The 21085-nt window shown below is 42.9% G+C and overlaps 1 protein-coding gene across 1 annotated transcript; it reads right to left on the minus strand.

Annotated features, from left to right (window-relative positions):
- Window positions 1–1634: 1634 nt before the first annotated feature.
- Window positions 1635–11888, minus strand: LOC139531619 (malate dehydrogenase, mitochondrial-like). Its single transcript, XM_071328238.1, has 9 exons — window positions 11705–11888; window positions 10239–10407; window positions 10035–10118; window positions 9817–9926; window positions 9318–9443; window positions 8998–9075; window positions 6922–7021; window positions 2721–2872; window positions 1635–2135 (listed from the first exon to the last, which is right to left on the minus strand). The coding sequence occupies exons 1-9, from the start codon at window positions 11768–11770 to the stop codon at window positions 2004–2006; spliced, it is 1017 nt and encodes a 338-aa protein (XP_071184339.1). The 5' UTR covers window positions 11771–11888; the 3' UTR covers window positions 1635–2003.
- Window positions 11889–21085: the final 9197 nt, after the last annotated feature.

Consider the following 21085-nt stretch of genomic DNA (forward strand, 5'->3'; position numbering starts at 1 on the left):
CCAAGACCTCAGAAAAAATCAAATAAATTGTAGACCTCCACAAGTCTGGTTCATCCTTGGGAGCAATTTCCAAACGCCTGAAGGTACCACGTTCATCTGTACAAACAATAGTACGCAAGTATAAACACCATGGGACCACGCAGCCGTCATACTGCTCAGGAAGGAGACGCATTCTGTCTCCTAGAGATGAACGAACGTTTGTGCTAAAAGTGCATATCAATCCCAGAACAGCAAAGGACCTTGTGAAGATGCTGGATGAAACAGGTACAAAAGTATCTATATCCACAGTAAAACAAGTCCTATATCGACATAACCTGAAAGGCCGCTCAGCAAGGAAGAAGCCACTGCTCCAAAACCGCCATAAAAAAGCCAGACTACGGTTTGCAACTGCACATGAGGACAAAGATCATACTTCTTGGAGAAATGTCCTCTGGTCTGATGAAACAAAAATAGAACTGTTTGGCTATAATGACCATCAATATGTTTGGAGGAAAAAGAGGGATGCTTGCAAGCCAAAGAACACCATCCCAACTATGAAGCACGTGGTGGCTGGGACTGGTGCACTTCACAAAATAGATGGCATCATGAGGCAGGAAAATTATGTGGATATATTGAAGCAACATCTCAAGACATCAGTCAGGAAGTTAAAGCTTGGTTGCAAATGGGTGTTCCAAATGGACAATGACTCCAAGCATACTTCCAAAGTTGTGCCAAAATGGCTTAAGGACAACAAAGTCAAGGTAATGGAGTGGCCATCACAAAGCCGACCTCAATCCTATAGAAATCTGTGGGCAGAACTGAAAAAGCGTGTGCGAGCAAGGCCTACAAACCTGACTCAGTTACACCAGCTCTGTCAGGAGGAATGGGCCAAAATTCACCCAACTTATTGTGGGAAGCTACACAAAACGTTTGACCCATGTTAAACTATTTAAAGGCAATGCTACCAAATACACTCAATTAGTATGTAAACTTCTGACCCACTTGGAATGTGATGAAAGAAATAGAAGCTGAAATAAATCACTACTGTTATTCTGACATTTCACATTCTTAAAATAAAGTGGTGATCCTAACTGACCTAAGACAGGGAATTTTTACTAGGATTAAAATGTCAGGAATTGTAAAAAACGGTTTACATGTATTTGGCTAAGATGTATGTAAACTTCCGACTTCAACTGTAGTTAGCTAGTTTAATTTTGTGTAAAATGCTTGAAAAGGTATTGATCTCAGATGGTAATCAGCTACCGCAACCAACCATAGATATGCAAAGGTTAGTCAAAATTAACCTGAAATATATCTGCATATTTTAGCTCTAGCTAGCAAGAGTCTGTTTTGTAGTGTGATTTTGCTGTGGTACTCCTTGGTTACAAGGTAATAATGAGCTCATTCCAAATATTCCATTTCACGACCACACTTTCCCCATAGCTCAACAGATGCAAATGAATTCTAAAACATGTTCAATGTCCTTTGGCGTTTGAATTTTTTTTTGCAGCTGGATGCCACTTGTTACACATTTTGATGTCCAAATTAAAATGTATAACTGAATATCATTGACAGACTCAAGGTAATACATTTGGAATACTGATTGACATTTCCATGGACCCCTTCCCCTAAAATATTAAAATACAAAACGCAAATGGGGTTGAGATTTCTTTATACATTTAAAAGAAGCCACAATAGTTGAGTTGATGGGCTAAGACAAAATACAATAATACACAAATAATTCCATGCATAGTTACGTGGAGCCTACTTTGACATTCCAAATTGCAAACATAAGTGCCATACAAAATATACTGTCGGTCATGATTCTCTCAGAGATCCCTCTCAAACCTACATTGATCCAGCTCAAGATGGTGAGGTCAACTGTTTGTTTGAGTAAATATTTCTGATCAGTAACAAACTATTGCTTTGTCAGGCATGATGAAACTTTGATTTTGGACAGGCCTGGCACCATTTATGTGACTGGACAATATAAATAACCACAGGTTGAGAGTTTCAAACCCTGTTCACTTCATATTAGCAACAAAATCCTCGCCCTTCTTGATGGAGCCCTTCAGCTCACCAATGGCATCAGCCACCAGATTCTCCTCAAAGGCTGACAGCTTGCCCAGTCCAAGGTTCTTCTCAATTCCGTGTTTCTAAAAGAACAAAAATATTCCTACTGGTTACAACTTCAGATTATGAACTGTATTCAAGAAAGAAGTGTCCGTCATTCAAATAGGAACTTGAAAGGGGCAGTGCAGTTAAACGTGATGTTCCGATAACAAATATATTTATTTCCACACTACGATGTCAAAATAACACAGAAATTGTGAAAATGCCAGGAATTTCTGCTGGTTCAGGTAGGATGGAACTTTTGACCCACATCATGATGCCATAATGTGATTTGATTATAATAGACTAATGTCTGTTCATCTGGGTAAGCGGGTGGGGTCTAGACCATCTAACAGACAATCAGGGCAGTGTATGTAAATATCTTCAAATTTGTTTCCTAACGCCCACAAGATCAGACTGAGCATTAAGGGCCAAAAGAGGTTCAGGGATATAAACAATTAAAAATATATTTAAAAATGATTTTCACAAAATAAAAGTGATTAGGCATTGATTTAAAATAAAATTACATAGTATGGGGCTTTAAGTACAACATTAATACATTAATAAGCAAAATATTAAATTTCTGTCTCCAAGTTATAAACCTGTTAATAAGGTGGTGCAGGACTTACCCCAAGGAGGAGAGGTGTGGAGAAGTATTTGCATTCGGTCTCTTCTGACCTTACATACGCGCACTCTACGACTCCCTCCTTTCCGTTCATGGCGTCCAGGACAGAGAAGGTGAACCTAGCCCCAGCGTAGGCCATGGACAACGTAGCAGAGCCTGAACACAAATAGGTTAGCCAGTTAGAGCTCAATCAGAGTGGTTCAAACACAGGATCCCCCCCCCCCCCATTATAGTGAATTTAAAAAATGAAGTGTGCTCAATCTTCGCAATTATTATTATTTTTTAAACAAATTATGGTACCAATAACTGCTTCTAATATGTCCCTGAACTGATTTTTTATTTTATTTTTATGAATCACACAATTTAGATAATTTAGTTGCCAACAAGTAGCCAGGTCAACCTTCAACTTGAGTTAAAGGCTCTGCATGGTCAATCCATTATCTGCAGTGGCTGTACAGCATTTACTGTGATAGGCCTCTGCAGAAGTCAGGGAATTCATACTTCCTGCGCTTCGCAGAGCAGATCTGTTGTGAAGATAGTTGTCAAGGAAGTGAGTATGTTTATACAGGACCTCCCGCCCCCACCTACCGCCAACCAATCATGTCAATGCAGAGCTATACGGAGCCCTCCGCATTGTTACAAAATTTGGGAGGCGCACGGCGATGTGGTACATTGCTTATTTTGCCCTCCGGAAGCTCCGCAATGGTGTCAAACCCTCCGTACGGAGCCTCTGGATCACATTTCCGGAGCAAGAATAAATTGGCATTTAATCAATGAGGGGGCAGCACTGAGCTAGCCTGCAACGTCACTTCCTGGAGTAGCTCAAACTGCGCATGTTGTTTCCATGAGATGCCATCTTAACCGACTTCAATGCGCTATGGAGTCTTCAAATAGGAATGAATGGTGTCACATGATCGATGGCTTTGTTGATTCATTCATATACACTGCTCAAAAAAATAAAGGGAACACTTAAACAACACAATGTAACTCCAAGTCAATCACACTTCTGTGAAATCAAACTGTCCACTTAGGAAGCAACACTGATTGACAATACATTTCACATGCTGTTGTGCAAATGGAATAGACAAAAGGTGGAAAATATAGACAATTAGCAAGACACCCCTAATAAAGGAGTGGTTGTGCAGGTGGTGACCACAGACCACTTCTCAGTTCCTATGCTTCCTGGCTGATGTTTTGGTCACTTTTGAATGCTGGCGGTGCTTTCACTCTAGTGGTAGCATGAGACGGAGTCTACAACCCACACAAGTGGCTCAGGTAGTGCAGCTCATCCAGGATGGCACATCAATGCGAGCTGTGGCAAGAAGGTTTGCTGTGTCTGTCAGCGTAGTGTCCAGAGCATGGAGGCGCTACCAGGAGACAGGCCAGTACATCAGGAGACGTAGAGGAGGCCGTAGGAGGGCAACAACCCAGCAGCAGGACCGCTACCTCCGCCTTTGTGCAAGGAGGAGCACTGCCAGAGCCCTGCAAAATGACCTCCAGCAGGCCACAAATGTGCATGTGTCTGCTCAAACGGTCAGAAACAGACTCCATGAGGGTGGTATGAGGGCCCGACGTCCACAGGTGGGGGTTGTGCTTACAGCCCAACACCGTGCAGGACGTTTGGCATTTGCCAGAGAACACCAAGTTAGGCAAATTCGCCACTGGCGCCCTGTGCTCTTCACAGATGAAAGCAGGTTCACACTGAGCACATGAGCACATGTGACAGACGTGACAGAGTCTGGAGACGCCGTGGAGAACGTTCTGCTGCCTGCAACATCCTCCAGCATGACCGGTTTGGCGGTGGGTCAGTCATGGTGTGGGGTGGCATTTCTTTGTGGGGCCGCACAGCCCTCCATGTGCTCGCCAGAGGTAGCCTGACTGCCATTAGGTACCGAGATGAGATCCTCAGACCCCTTGTGAGACCATATGCTGACACATGCACATTTGTGGCCTGCTGGAGGTCATTTTGCAGGGCTCTGGCAGTGCTCCTCCTTGCACAAAGGCGGAGGTAGCGGTCCTGCTGCTGGGTTGTTGCCCTCCTACGGCCTCCTCCACGTCTCCTGATGTACTGTCCTGTCTCCTGGTAGCGCCTCCATGCTCTGGACACTACGCTGACAGACACAGCAAACCTTCTTGCCACAGCTCGCATTGATGTGCCATCCTGGATGAGCTGCACTACCTGAGCCATTTGTGTGGGTTGTAGACTCCGTCTCATGCTACCACTAGAGTGAAAGCACCGCCAGCATTCAAAAGTGACCAAAACATCAGCCAGGAAGCATAGGAACTGAGAAGTGGTCTGTGGTCACCACCTGCAGAACCACTCCTTTATTGGGGGTGTCTTGCTAATTGCCTATAATTTCCACCTTTTGTCTATTCCATTTGCACAACAGCATGTGGAATTTATTGTCAATCAGTGTTGCTTCCTAAGTGGACAGTTTGATTTCACAGAAGTGTGATTGACTTGGAGTTACATTGTGTTGTTTAAGTGTTCCCTTTATTTTTTTGAGCAGTATATATATATAGATATATATATATATATATATACAGTGGGGAGAACAAGTATTTGATACACTGCCGATTTTGCAGGTTTTCCTACTTACAAAGCATGTAGAGGTCTGTAATTTTTATCATAGGTACACTTCAACTATGAGAGACGGAATCTAAAACAAAAATCCAGAAAATCACATTGTATGATTTTTAAGTAATTAATTAGCATTTTATTGCATGACATAAGTATTTGATACATCAGAAAAGCAGAACTTAATATTTGGTACAGAAACCTTTGTTTGCAATTACAGAGATCATACGTTTCCTGTAGTTCTTGACTAGGTTTGCACACACTGCAGCAGGGATTTTGGCCCACTCCTCCTTACAGATCTTCTCCAGATCCTTCAGGTTTTGGGGCTGTCGCTGGGCAATACGGACTTTCAGCTCCCTCCAAAGATTTTCTATTGGGTTCAGGTCTGGAGACTGGCTAGGCCACTCCAGGACCTTGAGATGCTTCTTACGGAGCCACTCCTTAGTTGCCATGGCTGTGTGCTTCGTGTCGTTGTCATGCTGGAAGACCCAGCCACGACCCATCTTCAATGCTCTTACTGAGGGAAGGAGGTTGTTGGCCAAGATCTCGCGATACATGGCCCCATCCATCCTCCCCTCAATACGGTGCAGTCGTCCTGTCCCCTTTGCAGAAAAGCATCCCCAAAGAATGATGTTTCCACCTCCATGCTTCACGGTTGGGATGGTGTTCTTGGGGTTGTACTCATACTTCTTCTTCCTCCAAACACGGCGAGTGGAGTTTGACCAAAAAGCTCTATTTTTGTCTCATCAGACCACATGACCTTCTCCCATTCCTCCTCTGGATCATCCAGATGGTCATTGGCAAACTTCAGACAGGCCTGGACATGCACTGGCTTAAGCAGGGGGACCTTGCGTGCGCTGCAGGATTTTAATCCATGACGGCGTAGTGTGTTACTAATGGTTTTCTTTGAGACTGTGGTCCCAGCTCTCTTCAGGTCATTGACCAGGTCCTGCCGTGTAGTTCTGGGCTGATCCCTCTTCTTCCTCATGATCATTGATGCCCCACGAGGTGAAATCTTGCATGGAGCCCCAGACTGAGGGTGATTGACCGTCATCTTGAACTTCTTCCATTTTCTAATAATTGCGCCAACAGTTGTTTCCTTCTCACCAAGCTGCTTGCCTATTGTCCTGTAGCCCATCCCAGCCTTGTGCAGGTCTACAATTTTATCCCTGATGTCCTTACACAGCTCTCTGGTCTTGGCCATTGTGGAGGTTGGAATCTGTTTGATTGAGTGTGTGGACAGGTGTCTTTTATACAGGTAACGAGTTCAAACAGGTGCAGTTAATACAGGTAATGAGTGGAGAACAGGAGGGCTTCTTAAAGAAAAACTAACAGGTCTGTGAGAGCCGGAATTCTTACTGGTTGGTAGGTGATCAAATACTTATGTCATGCAATAAAATGCAAATAAATTATTTAAAAATCATACAATGTGATTTTCTGGATTTTTGTTTTAGATTCCGTCTCTCACAGTTGAAGTGTACCTATGATAAAAATTACAGACCTCTACATGCTTTGTAAGTAGGAAAACCTGCAAAATCGGCAGTGTATCAAATACTTGTTCTCCCCACTGTATATATATTATATAGACAGTCATTGGTCAGTCCTCAGGGTAATAAACACTGCCTACCTGCTCCAGCCTTGGCCTTCACAACCTCAGTGCCAGCATCCTGGATCCTAGCAGTCAGAGCAGACAGCTGGTCGGCTGGGAACTCCACTTTGGGTGTTGCCTACAGAGAGACGTGTGGATGTTATAATAACTCTACCTACATGTACATATTACCTCAATAACCTTACCGGTGGCCCCGCACATTGACTCTGTACCGGTACCCCCTGTATATAGCCTCGCTAGTTATTTTACTGCGGCTCTTTAATTGTTACTTATATTTCATATTTTTGGGGGTATTTTTCTTAACTGCATTGTTGGTTAAGGGCTTGTAGGTAAGCATTTCACTGTAAGGTCTACACCTGTTGTATTCGGCACATGTGACAGATCAAATCAATACAGAGTTCAGTGTGTCAAATCGGAGGGCCTGTTGTCCGGACCTCTGGCAGTCTCTATGGGGGTGCCACAGGGTTCAATTCTGTATACATCAATGATGTAGCTCTTGCTGCTGGTGATTCTCTGATCCACCTCTACGCAGACGACACCATTCTGTATACTTCGGTCCCTTCTTTGGACACTGTGTTAACTAACCTCAAGACGAGCTTCAATGCAAAAATGCAAGCAAAACTAAATGCATGCTCTTCAACCGATCGCTGCCCACACATCCAGCATCACTACTCTGGACGATTCTGACTTAGAATATGTGAACAACTACAAATACCTAGGTGTCTGGTTAGACTGTAAACTCTCCTTCCAGACTCACATTAAGCATCTCCAATCCAAAATTAAATCTAGAATCGGCTTCCTATTTCGCAACAAAAGCATCCTTCACTCATGCTGCCAAACATACCCTAGTAAAACTGACTATCCTACCGATCCTTGACTTCGGCGATGTCATTTACAAAATAGCCTCCAACACTCAACTCAGCAAATTGGATGCAATCTATCACAGTGCCATCCATTTTGTCACCAAAGCCCCATACCACTGCGACCTGTATGCTCTCATTGGCTGGCCTCACTTCATATCCGTCGCCAAACCCACTGGCTCCAGGTCATCTATACGTCGTTGCTAGGTAAAGCCATCGCCTTATCTCAGCTCACTGGTCACCATAGCAGCACCCACCCGCAGCACGTGCTCCAGCAGGTATATTTCACTGGTCACCCTCAAAGCCAATTCCTCCTTCGGCCACCTTTCCTTCCAGTTCTCTGTTGCCAATGACTGGAACGAACTGCAAAAATCACTGAAGCTGGAGACTCATATCTCCCTCACTAGCTTAAGCACCAGCTGTCAGGGCAGCTCACAGATCACTGCACCTGTACATAGCCAATCTGTAAATAGCCCATCCAACTACCTCATCACCATATTGTTATTTATTTTGCTCTTTTGCACCCCAGTATCGCTACTTGCACACTCATCTTCTGCACATCTATCACCCCAGTGTTTAATTTGCCATACTGTAATAATTTCACCACTATGGCCTATTTATTGCCTCACCCCCCTTATCCTACCTCATTTGCACACACTGTATATAGACTTTCTCTATTGTATTATTGACTGTATGTTTGTTTATTCCATGTGTAACTCTGTTGTTGTTTGTGTTGCACTGCTTTGCTTTATCTTGGCCAGGTCGCAGTTGTAAATGAGAACTTGTTCTCAACTGGCCTACCTGGTTAAATAAAGGTGAAAAAAAAAAAAAATGTGATGTGTATAGTTATTCACAGGGAAAGCATTGTTCAGTGAGAACCTTACACTTTTACTTTTCCAACTGAATTTTTAAATGACCATGAATGAGGAATTTCTTAAAGCCACTGACTAATACCTAATCAAGGCCTCCTACTGTAGAACAACCCTCATTCGCTTTGATCCACACTATAAAATGTTACACACTAGAGGGAGCCATAAACACATTTGTCTCCAAAAGGGGGGTGGCATATCTGATAGCTCAAATACCAACAGAATGAAATTACATGAAACAGTAGAGAATTGCAAAAGTGTGTCATCTTTGTAATTAGATTAAGATGTAGGCCTACTGATGGCATTGCAAGACAATCATTCAGGTATTGGATTTTTATTTCTGTGAAAAGGCCCTTAATTCTTACCTGTGAGATGAGAGGAATAATAGTCTTTCCTGCATGACCTCCAATCACTGGTACATTGACACGTGCTGGGTCAAGGCCCTACAACACAAAACACAAAATAGTCAGCCATCTAGCATTGCCAATCATCCACAGTAAGTGACAAGCATTTGCTTCTGAACAAAAAACATCTGTAAGATACAAACAAAACAAGCGTTGTTCCGTTCAGGGTGATATCCCTATGAACTTTGAAATCACTCCTGATGTGTCAACGGTATAGAGTGTGTGTATAGGGAGCATGAGGAGTGAGGTCCTCAATCCTCTGCAGCTTGAAGATGGATTACTTTCAGCTCTGCAACGAAAGCGTTGGCTCTGACGATGTCCAATGTTGTGACTCCAAACACTCTATTGGGGTTGTAGACGCCATACTTCTTCATGACCTCTGATGTGATGGGAATAGTAGAGTTGACCTATGGATTGGAAACAAAACTGTTCCTATGTACACAACCATTACACAATCACTGGTATACTTAAGAATTTACCATTTAAAATGCATTCAAACAAGATATTGTATCATTAAAGGGCATATTGACTGAAGCATCGAAACACATTCAGTGAACTAAACAGAGCTGGCATGGAAAATAAATTACCTTCCAAATTAAAGCCTTGACCTCTATTCCTGAAAGTCAGTAGTACATTCTCTTTGGCAACAACACAAAATGGCTTTTCTCCAACACTAAGGCCTCTAACTCTAGACATCCGAGCTGCTCTAGAGTAATGTGAGTCGTCAGGAGGGTGAGTTAATCTGTGAGGTGTCTGAAGAGGAGGTAGTGGTGTATTTACAGGGTTGGCGATGATGCAGATCATGGCCTCGGGGCAGTTGCGGGCGACGGCGTCGGCCAGTGTGGCCACGATGGTGGCATTGGTGTTGAACAGATCATCACGGGTCATGCCTGGAAGAAGTTCACTTTAAAATGTAATGTGTGCACTTCTCAATTGAAAGAAAAGCATTACATGATGTTCTTCAATATGAATCATATTGTCAACTTGGGTGAACTCACCAGGTTTTCTTGGGACACCAGCGGGGATGACAACGACATCACAGCCTTTCAGTGCAGCGTTCAACTGGTCTGGACCCATATAACCTAGTGAAGGAATCATGATAGTTAAATGACATCAACCAAACAGACATTTTCACACTCATTTCACTATACAGCATCAAGACTGTAGTAGCTTAGCTGATGTCCAGCAGGAAGGTGTCTTACCAGTGACGTGGGCCCTGGTCTCGATGTGGCTGAGGTCAGCTGCCACTCCAGGTGTGTGGGCAATGTCAAAGAGAGACAGTTCGCCCACCAGAGGACTGTTCTTTAGGAGCAGTGAGAGAGGCTGGCCAATACCGCCAGACGCACCCAGCACTGCCACCTTTGCATTGTTCTGAGGGGAGAGGAGACAATTTCAATGACTGTCTATCTATGTTAATGATACTGTTCTGCACATTTTAGAAATCCTGGCTACTAACTGTATTTCTGACATAAAATCACACAGAACCAACATATCTTCTGTGTTTTTGAAGATTTCCAGCACAAACTGTATTTTAGAATACAGATGTGCATCTATTACCAGCAATAAGATTAAATGAGAGACACTCATTCTTGGTTTTGTAGGATGGGTTCCATTAGATCAAGGGTTATAGTCCAAATTCCATGTAGAACTTTGCAACGTATCTTTGCACAATAAATCCTTGTCATTTGCTGATATCAAAGAGGGGACAGACGAACCATTCACCAGAAAATGACATCTGTATTTTGTAGGCCATAAACCACTCAGACCCACTTCCTGAGAAGCCAGTATTTCAGAGTGGGCGATTCAAGGCTCATTAAACTGTAGAAAGAATGTAAGCCACCCTTACACTTAAGCTCACAGATAATGGTAACGGATTATATTCAAAAGGTTACTTCTTGATCAATGTAAAAGGTTCTGGAATTATACCATTGTGTCCTTTTCAATGCCAACCTTAAGGAACATATTTAACACTGAGATTGTGTCAAGGATAAAATAAACACACGATTGATGAAACACCTTGCACAGTTTTGCTCAAACGGGTGTAGAAAGGAAACATGGAAATATTTTTAATGCGATTGTATTGCATATTATCAGTAGTTTTAGTTTATAATCACCTGGGCTAACCATGACTTAAATACCAGGCTACTGTTGTGCCTCATGTGTGTTAAATATGGATACATTAGCTGAAACCTGGATTTGAAAAAAAGCCCCCAAAAAATAATCCTAATATCATTCATAAAAACTTGAAATGGGCCACCAGAGGTGGTTCACTACCATCATGACATGAAGGACCAACTAGAGATGATAACTGACAAAGCACATGCCTTGCGGACCTTAAAAGTGAAGGAAACTTTTGTTGACCTTATACAGTACACCAGCTTTCAACCGTGTACACACATCCTTGCCAGCAAGCTATAGCTAACGTATACGATATGGTCGGCAACTATCACTCGTTTTAAACAATATAAACCATTCTGCGGTGGCTCAACTCGTACAAAGTGTATCTATGACATTGCAAGTCATAGCTAGTTAGCTGGCTGTCTAACTATTCTGACAAGCTAGATGGCAACCATGCTAACTAATGATAACGTTAGTCACGTTACGTTTACTATTTCTCTGGCTGACAAAAATATATATTTTTAAAATATATATTAATCTTATTATTTACCTGTGAGGAGGTGGTTAAGCTTCTGTTAACAATGCAAAGTGTGGGTCTTGCAATGCGGGAAAACATGTTGTCTAATTTTATACCCAAAATAAAATTTGCTGATCCTCTCAGTGACTCCAACGTCCTCTACCTCGGTGCCCGGTTGAGACAGAAAGCTTTCAAAAGCGAGCTACCTACCGTAACTATCGGGGACAGCCTACTTCCTGCTCCATATGCAGTTTGATTGGTTAAGATATGTAAATGTCAATTTGTGATTGGGCGAAAACAATATCAATCATGCATCATAACGTGAAGGTCAAAAGTGGTCCTTTCACTTTAGTGCTGTATTTATTGGAGTGTATATTCAACCCTTTGCAAACAGACTTCAGAGTATGTTGCCTGTAAAAAAAAAAATCTGCCAATGTTTTTTAGAACCCAATTCATACGGTCCCATCTTTACCACATTCTTGTCGAGATAAGTGTTTTATATCTCCCATGCACATGCCAGAAAGGTTAGGAGTGGTAGATGTGAACCGATGTCATTTTTTTTTTAATCACAAAGAAATCCATTATTAATTTGTTTTAGGCATGTCCTAAACACTATAAGACTAATAACATTTATTTTCAAAAGAATATAATGGCATATTTTGAGTTTAATTATGTTACTGGTCTGTGCTGGCTATAGGCTGGATGGCTGCCATGCACATGAAATCAACAGTTAGGTTGTTCATTAAAACAGAAAAAACACTTAGGCTACCCTGATCACAGTCAAAACACATATTTTATAGTAGGCTATGAATATAATGAAATATAACCCACACAACTTGCGTCACAGCAACTTGTGGATTCGCAGTCATAAAAAAGTTACATTTTGAAATAGAGCCCAAAGCAAACCCATGCTTTTTTGAGCCACGTTTCATCTCTTTCCTACCCTTACTCCGCATTGTTAGGGAGCAGGCGTAGAGTCTCAGATCTTCATCATGATACAGATAGAAAATAAAAGCAATCTATATTTTCAAAAGCATGTAAGTATCATGTTCATTTTTCACAACTTCCACAGGCTTTTGGAGTTGCCTGTACGCGATCGAGCAAAATAATAGGCCTACACTTGATTTAGGCTACATTATTGTATGCTACATTTTCTGATCAGTTATAGATGATTGCAAATGAATATATGAGCTATACCACCTCCACTTATTTGTCCAGCCAGAGAATTAACCAAATATACAGATGGAGATTCAGTGAAACAAAATCACATTGATTGATTAAGACCAGTCACAGGCTTTTGGTCAGGAGTAGGCCTAGGCTACTAATCAACTGCGAGTGAAGAGCAAAATAAACCACATGTTAAGCTACATAACATGCTGTCAAATGTTCTGATCAGTGCTAATAAATGAGCCAACTAGACAAGATGATCATTAGCAGCCCTCACCTGAGCTTAGCTAACATTTCCATACCCTAATTGTAGCCTAACCAATATCCAAATGGGGATTCAGTGAAAAATCTGAAATTGATTGATTTATCAAGACGAGTCCCCACACTTGTCTCAAAGCAGCACGAAATGGCGCTGAAATAGTTGACCACAAGCACGTAAGCTATTGCTTCAAATGATTTATAACAATTGGATGACTTTCAGTATGAAAATGTGATGCCTTCAATTTCATTAGCCTACTTTGTTCCAATATTTTCATAATTCAGTGATATTTATTCACACAGTAATTCTTTATGGATCCATCCAGTTGTGGTTAAGAAAACAGGGCATGTGGTGGGCTATGCAAAGAGATGGGTAAAGTGACATGCCTCACAAAGTTTAGATCTGCCAGGAGGATAGTAGTAACTGGGGATGCCTACCACAGCCATGTCGTTCAAGATTGATGTTGAAATTGGATGTCTATCCATTTCTGGAGGACGTCGGGAAATTCCTTCAAAACAGGCCATTAGGGGGCAACAGTGAGCACTATTTCCATCAAGTAGGCTTGGGTTTTGTTGATGTGGGTGGTGGCTGGGCGTAATCCCATGACACTGGATCAGGCAAGGTGACTGGGAATATGGTTGAAAACAAACAGTGTAGTTATTCCCACGTAAGGTTATTCCCAAACAAGCAAAACGTCAGTACAGAGACAAAGTGGAGTCACAATTCAACGACTCAGAAACAAGACATATGTGGCAGGGTCTACAGACAATCATGGATTAATGTAATCTGTAATCTGGTAAAAATGTAATAAAATGTATGCACTCTACTGTAAGTCGCTCTGGATAAGAGCGTCTGCTAAATGACTAAAATGTAAAATGTAATGGATTACAAAGGGAAAACCAGCCATCTCGCGGACACCGATATCTTGCTCCCGGACAAGCTAAACACCTTCTTCACCCGCTTTGAGGATAACACAGTGCCAACGACGCAGCGCGCTCTCAAGTACTGTGGGCTCTCGTACTCCGTGGCCAACGGGAGTAAGACATTTAAGCATGTTAACCCTCGCAAGGCTACCGGCCCAGACGGCATCCCTCACTGGTCACTTTAGTAATGGAACACTAGTCACTCTAATAATGTTTACATACTGCTTTACTCATTTCGTATGTATATACTGCATTGTATTCTACTGTATTTTAGACAATTCCACTCCAACATTGCTCGTCCTAATATTTATATATTTGTTAATTCCCTACTTTTACTTTTAGATTTGTGTGTATTGTTGTGAATTGTTAGATACTACTGCACTGTTGGAGCTAGAAACACAAGCATTTCGCTACACCTGAAAAAACTTCTGATAAATATGTGTATGTGACCAATACAACTTGATTTGAGAAGATTTGACCTCTCTGGGAAAAGGAAGGGCGTGGGTGTATGCTTTATGATTAACGACTCATAGTGTAATCATAACAACATACAGGAACTCAAGTCCTTCTGCTCACCCGATCTAGAAATCCTTACAATCAAGTTCCGGCCATTTTACCTACCAAGACAATTCTCGTCAGTTATAATCACAGCTGTGTACATTCCCCCTCAAGCAGACACCAAGACGGCCATCAAGGAATTTCACTGGACTCTATGCAAACTGGAAACCATACATCCTGAGGCTGCATTTATTGTAGCTGGGGATTTTAACAAAGCAAATTTGAGAACAAGTCTACCTAAATTCTACCGGCATATTGATTGCGCTATGTTCATGCGCAATACCCTCGACCACTGCTACTCTAACTTCCGCGATGCATACAAAGCCCTCCCACACCCTCCCTTAGTCAAATCCAACCACAACGCCATCTTGCTCCTTCCGTCTGATAGGCAGAAACTCAAACAGGATGTACCAGTGACGAGAACCATTCAATGCTGATCCGACCAACCGGAAGCCACGCTTCAAGATTGTTTTGATCACGCGGACTGGAATATGTTCCGGTCAGCCTCAGAGAACAACATCGACCTATACGCTGACTTGGTGAGTGCGTTTATAAAGAAGTGCATTGGAGATGCTGTACCCACTGTGACAATTAACCTACCTCTAACCAGAACCCATGGATGGATGGCGGTATTCGCGCAAAACTGAAAGTACGACCCACCGCATTTAAGGTCTGGGAATATGTCTGAATATAAACAGTGTAGCTATTCCTTCCGCAAGGCAATCAAACAAGTGAAATGCCAGTACAGGGACATGGTGGAGTCGCAATTCAACGGCTCAGACACGAGACGTATGTGGCAGGGTCTACAGGAAATCACGGACTACAAAAATAAATCCAGCCACGTCACGGACACCGACGTCACGCTTCCAGACAAACTAAACACCTTCTTTGCACGCTTAGACGATAATACAGTGCCACCATCGCAGCCCGCTAACAAGGACTGCACTCCCCCTCTCCTTCTCCGTGGCTGATGTGAGTAAAACTTTTAAACGTGCTAACCCTCACAAGGCTGCTGGCCCAGACGGCATCCCTAGCCGCATCCTCAAAGCATGCGCAGACCAGCTGGCTGGTGTTTACGGACATACTCAATCTCTCCCTGACCCAGTGTGTTGTCCCCACACGCTTCAAGATGGCTACCATTGTTCCTGTACCCAAGAAGGCAAAGATAACTGAACTTAGTGACTACAACCCTGTAGCAATCACTTCTGTCATGATGAAGTGCTTTGAGAGACTAGTCAAGGATCATATCACCTCCCCCTTACCGGCCACTCTAGACCCACTTCAGTTTGCATACCGCCCCACCAGGTCCACAGACGACGCAATCGCCATCCCACTGCACACTGCCCTTTCCCATCTGGACAGAAGGAATACCCTATGTAAGAATGCTGTTCATTGACTACAGCTCAGCATTCAACACCATAATACCCTCCAAGCTCATCATCAAGCTGGAGACCCTGTGTCTCAACCTCAACCAGGTGGTGAAGGTAGGAAACAACATTTCCACTTCGCTGACCCTCAACACTGGTGCCCCACAAAGGTGCGTGCTCAGCCCCCTCCTGTACTCCCTGTTCACCCACGACTGCGTGGCCATGCACGCCTCCAACTCAATCAAGTTTGCAGACAACACAACAGTAGCGGGCTTGATTACCAACAACAACGAGACAGCCTACAGGGAGGAGGTGAGGGCACTTGGAGTGTGGTTTCAGGAAAACACCCTCACTCAACCTCAACAAAACAGGAGATGATTGGGGACTTCAGGAAACAGCAGAGGGAGCACCCCCCTATCCACATCGAAGGGACAGCAGTGCAGAAGGTGAAGAGCTTCAAGCTCCACGGCGTACACATCACAAACAAACTGAAAGGGTCCACTCACACAGCCAGTGTGGTGAAGAAGGCGCAACAGCGCCTCTTCAACCTCAGGAGGCTGAAGAAATGTGGCTTGTCACCCAAAACCCTGACAAAATTTTACAGATGCACAATCGACAGCATCCTGTCGGGCTGTATCACCGCCTGGTACGGCAACTGCTCCGCCCACAACCGTATGGCTCTCCAGAGGGTAGTGAGGTCTGCACAGCGCATCACCGGGGGCAAACTACCTGCCCACCAGGACACCTACAGCACCCGATGTCACAAGAAGGCCAAAAATATCATCAAGGACATCAACCACCCGAGACACTGACTGTTCACATCGCTACCATCTAGAAGGCGAGGTCAGTACAGGTGCATCAGAGCTGGGACAGAGAGACAGAAAAACAGCTTCTATCTCAAGGCCATCAGACTGCTAAACAGTAATCACTAACTCAGAGAGGCTGCTGCCTACATTGAGAACCAATCACTGGCCACTTTAAAAAATGGATCACTAGTCACTTTATACAATGGACTCTAAATAATGCCACTTTAATCATGTTTACATATCTTACATTACTCATATCACATGTATATACTGTATTTTATACCATCTATTGCACCTTGCCTATGCCGCTCGGACATCGCTCATCCATATACTTACATGTACATATTCTCATTCACCCCTTTAGATTTGTGTGTATTAGGTAGTTGTTGGGGAATTGTTAGATATTACTGCACTGTCAGAACTAGAAGCACAAGCATTTCGCTACACTCGCAGTAACATCTGCTAACCATGTGTATGCGACAAACTAAATTTGATTTGATGAGGTTGAAGCAATTGCCCGTAGAACTCAGAGACAGGATTATGTAGAGGAACAGCTCTAGGGAAGCTCCAAAAAATGTCTGCAGCATTGAAGGTTCCCTAGAACAAAGTGGCCTCCATCATTCTTAAATGGAAGACGTTTGGAACCACCAAGACCCTTCCAAGAGCTGGCAAACTGAGCAATCGAGGGAGAAGGGCCTTGGTCAGGGAGGTGACTCCCTGTCACTCTGACAGAGCTCCAGATTTCCTCTGTGACTAGTCAGGACCGAGGGAGAGATGAACGGAGTGAAGTACAGAGAGACTTGATGAAAACCTGCTCCAGAGCGCTCAGGACCTCAGACTGGGGCCAAGGTTCACCTTCCAACAGGACAACGACCCTAAGCACACAGCCAAGACAATCCAGGAGTGGCTTTGGAACAAGTCTCTGAATGTCCTTGAGTGGCCCAGCCAGAGCCCGGATTTGAACCCGGTCGAACATCTATGGAGAGACATGAAAATAGCTGTGCAGCGACACTCCGAATCCAACCTGACAGAGCTTGAGAGGATCTGCAGAGAAAAATGGTAGAAAGTCCCCAAATACAGGTGTGCAAAGCTTGTCGCGCAATACCCAAGAAGATTTGAGGCTGCCAAATGTGCTTCCAGAAAGTACTGAGTAAAGGGTCTGAATACTTTTGTAAATGTGATATTTCTGTTTTTTTTTAAGTGTCATTATGGGATATTGTGTGTAGATTGATGAGGGGGAAAAACTATAATACATTTTAGAATAAAGCTGTAACATAACAAAATGTGTAAAGTCAAGGGGTCTGAATACTTTCCGAATGCACTGTATATGTTAAATTATTAATAACACTTACCCTAGGTCCATGTTCTGTGGTTTCTCTGACAGCAATATAGCTAACAAGAACTGCCTAGATAGCTAGCTAGATTATTTCTAGCAAAAAAATGATTATATTTTTCCCTGCAGTGGATCCTTATAGTTTGGAGCCTCAACTTCCTATGGATAGACCCCAGCCAATGTAAGTTTGTATTTTGTATCATTTAGCTATCTAGTTCCCAATTAAATTAAAATGTGTTCATGAACATCAATCCCTAATTCTTCATCTTGTGTGGAATTTGTTCCCAGACTCTCTGTCTCTGCATTATCCACAGGGTAACTGTCAACTTAGTCTGAAATTGGACAAGGTGAACAAATCTGCATTGCAAGTATCCGTTTGATGTTTAAAGACCTTATTTTCAAATACAGATACAGTTGAAAGTTTACATACACCTCAGCAAAATACATTTAAACTCAGTTTTTCACAATTCCTGACATTTAATCCGAGTAAAAATGCCCATTCTTATGTCAGTTAGGATCACCACTTTATTTTAAGAATGTGAAATGTCAGAATAATAGTAGAGAGAATGATTTATTTCAGCTTTTATTTCTTTCATCACATTCCCAGTGGGTCAGAAGTTTACATACACTCAATTAGTATTTGGTAGCATTGCCGTTAAATTTTTTAACTTGTTTCAAACATTTCAGGTCACCTTCCACAAGCTTCCCACAATAAATTGGGTGAATTCTGGCCCATTTCTCCTGACAGAGCTGGTGTAACTGAGTCAGCTTTGTAGGCCTCCTTGCTCGCACATGCTTTTTCAGTTCTGCCCACAAATTTTCTTTAGGATTGAGGTCAGGGCTTTGTGATGGCCACTCCAATACCTTGACTTTGTTGTCCTTATGCCATTTTGCCACAACTTTGGAAGCATGCTTGGAGTCATTGTCCATTTGGAAGACCCATTTGCGACCAAGCTTTAACTTCCTGACTGATGTCTTGAGATGTTGCTTCAATATATCCAAATAATTTTCCTGCCTCATGATGCCATCTATTTTGTGAAGTGCACCAGTCCCTCCTGCAGCAAAGCACCCCCACAACATGATGCTACCACCCCCGTGCTTCACGGTTGGGAGGGTGTTCTTTGGCTTGCAGATGAACGTGGTACCTTCAGGCATTTGGAAATTGCTCCCAATGATGAAGCAGACTTGTGGAGGTCTACACTTGTTTTTCTGAGGTCTTGGCTGATTTCTTTTGATTTTCCCATGATGTCAACCAAAGAGGCACTGAGTTTGAAGGTAGGCCTTGAAATACATCCACAGGTACACCTCCAATTGACTCAAATGATGTCAATTAGGCTATCAGAAGCTTCTAAAGCCATGACATCATTTTCTGGAATTTTCCAAGCTGTTTAAAGGCACAGTCAACTTAGTGTATGTAAACTTCTGACCCACTGGATAAATAATCTGTCTGTTAACAAGGGTTGGTAAAATTATTTCTGTCATGCACAAAGTAGATGTCCTAACCGACTTGCCAAAAGTATAGTTTGTTAACAAGAAATTTGTGGAGTGGTTGAAAAACGAGTTAATGACTCCAACCTAAGTGTATGTAAACTTGCGACTTCAAATGTAAGTGCACAGAGTTAATTTGTGCACTGTTTTGTTTTCAGATGCAACCTATGCCACAATTCAACAATGGACCAAGTTATTTGAGCAGAGTTAAATATTATTTAAAGCACTCCTTTAATTGTCAAATTCATAACTTTTCAAAGTATACTACAGCATGCTATTGTGTAATAGTGCTTCACTTTGATGTTTTATACATTGCATGTGAATGTAGCCTAGCTACTGTATGTTAGGTAAATAGCTAAATCTTCCATTCATTAAAATAAATGTCAACACGTATTTATGAAATATATATTGGAATATACACTCAGTAGCCAGTTTATTAGGCACACCCATCTTGTACCGGGTCGGAACCCCCTTTGCCTCCAGAAGAGCCATTGCTCAGTTGGTATCAAGGGACCTATCGTGTGCCATAAAAACATTCCCCACAGCATTACACCACCGCCACCAGCCTGTACCGTTGACACCAGACAGGAAGGGGCCATGGACTCATGCTGTTTACACCAAATTCTGACTAAAAAACTGGGATTCGTTGTACCAGGCAATGCTTTTCCACTACTAAATTGTCCAATGTTGGTGATCATGTGCCCACTGGAGCCACTTCTTCTTGTTTTTAGCTGATAGGAGAGGAACCCGGTGTGGTCGTCTGCTGCAATAGTGCATCTGTGACAAGGACCGTCGTTCCAAGATGCCATTCTGCACACCACTGTTGTACTGCGCTGTTATTTGCCTGCTTGTGGCCCGCCTGTACCACTCTTCATTCTTTTCAAGCATGGTAGTGGCTGCATCATGTTATGGGTATGCTTGTCATCAGCAAAGACTTTGCCTCATGCAGTGTGACACATCTCCTTCGCATAGAGTTGATCAGGTTGTTTATTGTGGAATGTTGTCCCACTCCTCTTCAATCAATCAATCAAATGTATTTATAAAGCCCTTTTTACATCAGCCGATGTCACAAAGTGCTATACAGAAACCCAGCCTAAAACCCCAAACAGAAATCAATGCAGATGTGTATGCACAGTGGCTAGAAAAAACTCCCTAGAAAGGCAGGAACCTAGGAAGAAACCTAGAGAGGAACCAGGCTCTGAGGGCTGGCCAGTCCTCTTCTGACTGTGCCGGGTTTATATTTTAACAGTGCATGGTCAAGATGTTCAAACGTTCATAGATGACCAACAGGGTCAAATAATAATAATAATCACAGTAATTGTAGAGAGTGCAACAGGTCAGCACCTCAGGAGTAAATGTCAGTTGGCTTTTCATAGCCGAGCATTCAGAGCCAGAGACAGCAACTGCGATGGGGTTAGCTAGAGATTGTTGGAAACTGGAACACGTCGACCAAGAGCATCCCAATAATGCTGACGTGTGTGACATGTCTGGTGAGTATGCAGACCATGGAAAA

Source organism: Salvelinus alpinus, chromosome 1, assembly GCF_045679555.1.
Source record: "Salvelinus alpinus chromosome 1, SLU_Salpinus.1, whole genome shotgun sequence".
NCBI lineage: Eukaryota > Metazoa > Chordata > Actinopteri > Salmoniformes > Salmonidae > Salvelinus > Salvelinus alpinus.